This window comes from Temnothorax curvispinosus, unplaced genomic scaffold (genome assembly GCF_003070985.1).
Source record: "Temnothorax curvispinosus isolate PA1 unplaced genomic scaffold, ASM307098v1 QBEX01013417.1, whole genome shotgun sequence".
NCBI lineage: Eukaryota > Metazoa > Arthropoda > Insecta > Hymenoptera > Formicidae > Temnothorax > Temnothorax curvispinosus.
Window position 1 is genome coordinate 1 of NW_020223197.1, and position 4,488 is coordinate 4,488.

The 4,488-nt window shown below is 45.9% G+C and overlaps 1 protein-coding gene across 1 annotated transcript; it reads left to right on the top strand.

Annotated features, from left to right (window-relative positions):
* Positions 1–61: 61 nt before the first annotated feature.
* On the top strand, positions 62–4,282 carry LOC112463519 (uncharacterized protein K02A2.6-like; the record flags this gene model as incomplete). Its single annotated transcript, XM_025029949.1, has 4 exons — positions 62–167; positions 527–2,691; positions 2,863–3,782; positions 3,881–4,282. Coding segments are annotated over 4 exons (3,593 nt in total), but the record flags the coding sequence as incomplete, so codon positions are not given.
* Positions 4,283–4,488: the final 206 nt, after the last annotated feature.

Sequence of the window (4,488 nt, forward strand, 5' to 3'; positions counted from 1 at the left end):
ACACGTGACGAGCAATAAAGTCTTTTTATACAATACACGAGATATTCCTTGCACCCGAAAGCACAACATGGTGGCAGCGTGGTAACGTGCGAACCCGTAACGAAGAAAAGGGACAATCAAAGTCAAGTGCATAATCGCAAAGCAGCGAAGAAAGGTGCAAGATCCGTGTGAGAGGTTAAGTCGACACGATGCCGGGCGGTGAAGGCGGCAGCTCACAGCCCTCGATATACGTGGCGGCAGCCGTGCAATTACCTCCTCCGCCAAATTTCAGTTTCCGATCGGAGGATTGGCAGCGATGGTCCACGAGATGGGAACGATACCGACAAGGCAGTGGCATTGCAAATCAGTCAGAGGAGACGCAAGTTAATTAATTTGTATACTTAATGGGACCGCGTGCAGAAGACATTCTGTTATCATTTAAACTCAGTAATATAGAAGCAAAAAGCTATAAGATAGTACATAAAAAGTTTGAAGAACATTTCGGAGCTCGTGTAAATATAGTATTAGAACGAGCACGATTCAATAGACGCACGCAACAAAACGAGGAAGCGGTAGAGGACTTTATCGCAGATCTCTATCGTTTAGCGGAAACATGTAATTTCGGCACATTAAAAGATGAACTTATTAGAGACCAAATTGTAGCAGGCATTCAGGACCAAAAGCTATCAGAAATATTGCAATGTGACCCTGAGCTCACGCTGGAGAAGGCTGTCATGAAAGTACGAACAAAAGAAGAGGTCAGAACACAACAGGCAGTCTTAAGAGGAACGGAGGTAGCAGCTAACCTCGACAGAGTCAGCAGTTCCCGCGGAACACGTGGCAAACAGTACGCGAAAGGCTTCCAGCGACAGCATAAGAAGGACGAGGCAACAACGGCGAAACGGTGCACCCGATGCGGCACGACACCGCAACATGCATTTTCCTCGTGCCCAGCCAGACAATCTGCATGCAATATTTGTAAAAAGACAGGACATTGGGCGGCGATGTGCAGAAAGAAAGCAGTACATGAAGTGAGTAAAAATGATAGTAAGAATGAAGCAGAAAAAGAAGACGATAAAGAAGATCTCTACTTGGGCGGCGTACAAGCAATAATAAAAAAAGAAAAAGAGGGACAAAGCAAAACACAGAATACCGAAGACAAGAAGCAACAAAGAAACATAGATAGAATAAGGACGAAGACAGCGCACTCCGAACCGCCATGGATGGCGCAAGTAAGCATCAACGGAAAGGACGTATCAGTCAAGGTAGATACTGGAGCTGACGTGACGGTGATAAGTGAAGAACTCTATAGGCAGCATCTAGTCGGCATTGCATTGACAAACGCAGGTAAAGGACTGCAAGTGGGAGACTCAATACCTCTCAACGTGCTGGGTAAGTTGCAGGTTAAAATAGAGTGGAGGAATAAAGCAGCTATTGACCACATATATGTCGTCAAGGAGAACATGCAGCCATTGTTAGGCCGTCCGGCCATTAGAGCGTTAGGCATGTTAGACTGGGTAATAGACATGGTCATTGCTGAAGTAAGTAACGACAAACCTGAAAGTGAATTCAGTAATGTATTTGAAGGGTTAGGATGTCTCAGAAAGTGCAAACCTTACCACATTTGTTTTAAACCAGATACCAAACCGTATGCAGTATCAGTACCTCGCAGAGTTCCATTGCATCTGATGCACAAGGTCAAAGAAGAGCTAGAACGGTTGGAAGAGTTGGGCGTGATCAGTCGAGTCGTCGAGCCGACGGAATGGTGCGCACCGATGGTTGCCGTGCTCAAGGCCAACAAGAAAGATGTGAGGATTTGCATAAACTACACTGAACTCAATAAATGCGTTGTAAGAAACCGTCACATCATGCCGAGTGTTGAAGAAAACCTTGCTCAACTAGGAGAAGCCCGCTGGTTTTCCCTTCTTGATGCGAACAAGGGATATCATCAGGTGCCTTTATGCAAATGTTGCCGACATGTAACTACTTTCATCACGCCATTTGGTCGCTACTGCAGTGATAGACTACCGATGGGTTTGTGTCCCAGCGCGGAGCACTTTCAAGAAAGTATGTCTACAGTATTGGATGGACTACAAAATGTGGTGAACCTATCGGATGACGTTCTTGTTCATGGAAGAACTCTTGAAGAACATGATAAATGTCTGCGTGCTGTATTGCAGCGTCTATCAGAGGCAGGTCTTACGTTAAACAAAAATAAGTGTGTCTTCAGACAAAAGCGCGTAAGATTCTTGGGATACATTGTATCAGCGGATGAAGGCGTGCAGCCTGATCCTGAGAAAGTGAAAGCTATAACCAGCATGAAGAGGCCAACCAACACTAAGGAGGTGAAAAGGTTTTTGGGAATGGTCCATTTCCAGTTGAAGTTTATAGAACATCTTGCGGATATCACCAAACCACTGAGAAAACTGTTGAAGGATAGCGTCGAGTTTATGTGGGAATCACCACAGGAAAAGGCCTTCAAAGAGGTCAAGAAAAGATTGATCGAAGCCCCAGCGCTCGCTCTTTTTAACACAAATAAGAAGACAAGAATTTCGGCAGACTCTTCGTCGTATGGATTAGGAGCAGTCCTGGAGCAATTCGATGAAGAACAAGAAGATTGGAGGCCAGTCTACTATGCGTCTAGAGCTCTATCCGAAACTGAAAAGAGATACGCTCAAATAGAAAAAGAGGCGTTAGCATTAACGTGGGCATGTGAGAAGTTTGCAGCGTTCATCATAGGAGCACCAGACCTTGTCTTAAGGACGGATCATAAGCCATTGATTTCGATTCTGGGATCCAAGCCTATTAGTGATCTCTCCCCGAGATTACAACGGTTTCGAATGAGACTAATGCGTTTTGCTTATATTGTTGAGTATGTTGCAGGGAAAGCTTTGATGACTGCGGATACACTCTCGCGGGCACCGTTGTCAGATGCCCGTGACGCTGAGGATTGCTTGTGTGATGACGGCATCGAAAAGTTCGTACAAGCAGTTGTTAAGAGACGGATGTCCGACCAATTTGCGATCAAAATACGTGAGATGCAAGACAAGGACATGGTCATGCAAGAAGTTTTGAAATATGTACGAGAAGGATGGCCGAGGTATCGCAGAGATGTACCAGAGAAGCTATTACCATATTTCGAGGAAAAAGGTATCCTGACGGTGACACCAGATGGGACCTTCCTATGCGGCACGCGGATACATATCCCAAAAGGTCTACGCAACGAGGTGCTTGAGAGGATACATCAGGGTCATTTAGGAGAGAAGAAGTGTCAGGGACGAGCCAGGCAATCTGTATGGTGGCCAGGAGTCAATGCAGATGTGCGAGCACGCTGCTTGAAGTGCACCATATGTTTGGAACATCGTTTGCAAACCAAGGAACCTCTAATAGTGACAGAACCACCTGAACGACCATGGCAGGAAGTAGCAGTAGACTTCTGTGAAAGAGAAGGAAGACACTATCTGGTGATGGTTGATTATTTCTCTAGGTATCCAGAGGTCGTATACATGTCATCAACTACAGCAGCAAACACGATCGCGAAGATGAAGGATATATTTGGGAGACACGGAATTCCAGAGCAGGTACGCTCAGACAATGGTCCGCAGTTCAGCAGCCAGGAATACAAGCAGTTTGCCGAGAATTTCGGGTTTGCCATAGTTACAAGCAGCCCGAGATATCCACAGAGCAACGGGAAAGTTGAAGCGGCAGTAAAAACAGTCAAGCGCATCTTGGAGAAGGAAACAGAACCTACTCTGGTTTATTGGCATATCGTACTTCTCCTCTGGAAACAGGCAGCAGCCCGTGTGAATTGCTCATGGGAAGAAAACTTTGCACGCCGGTGCCATGTTCGGCGATGACACTAACACCCAAATGGCCTGATCTAAAAGCGTACCGCCAGCAGTTATGGGCGGGAAAGTTTCGCAGCAAACAGCAGTACGACAAGAGACATCGAGTGCGAGAGCTACCAGAATTGATGCCGGGTGAACTGGTGTGGATAAAGGACCAGCAAGCATATGGCACTGTTGTACGTCGTCGTACTGAACCAAGGTCGTATGACGTACGATACCCGGGAGGCTTGTTGCGACGCAACCGGAGTTTTCTGGAATCAACCAGACGAACGATGGAAGACGACGATGAAGATGAAGATGATTGGGGAACAGTAGCTAATGAAGATCAGCCGCGGCAGGAGGCGGATAAAGAACCAGCGCCGGCTGAACAACCGGAACCCTTGCGACAAAGTAGTCGCCAACATAACACGCCGAGAAGATTACATTATCAACAATTAGGGAAACCGACGTGTTAATCAGAGAAAGTAGAGAGGTTTAAATTGGAATTTTGATTTATGTGTTAGTACACCAAAGGTTAGTCTCATCGATTGTAGAATAATCGCGATAGTTTTGTTTGAGCTATACCCTATAAGTTTATATTGAGCAATTTAATTTTCGTTATAAAAAGGGGAGGATGTTGCGCGATGCTTCATTAGAGAAGTCGTAGAGGCGCTGCGAGTTT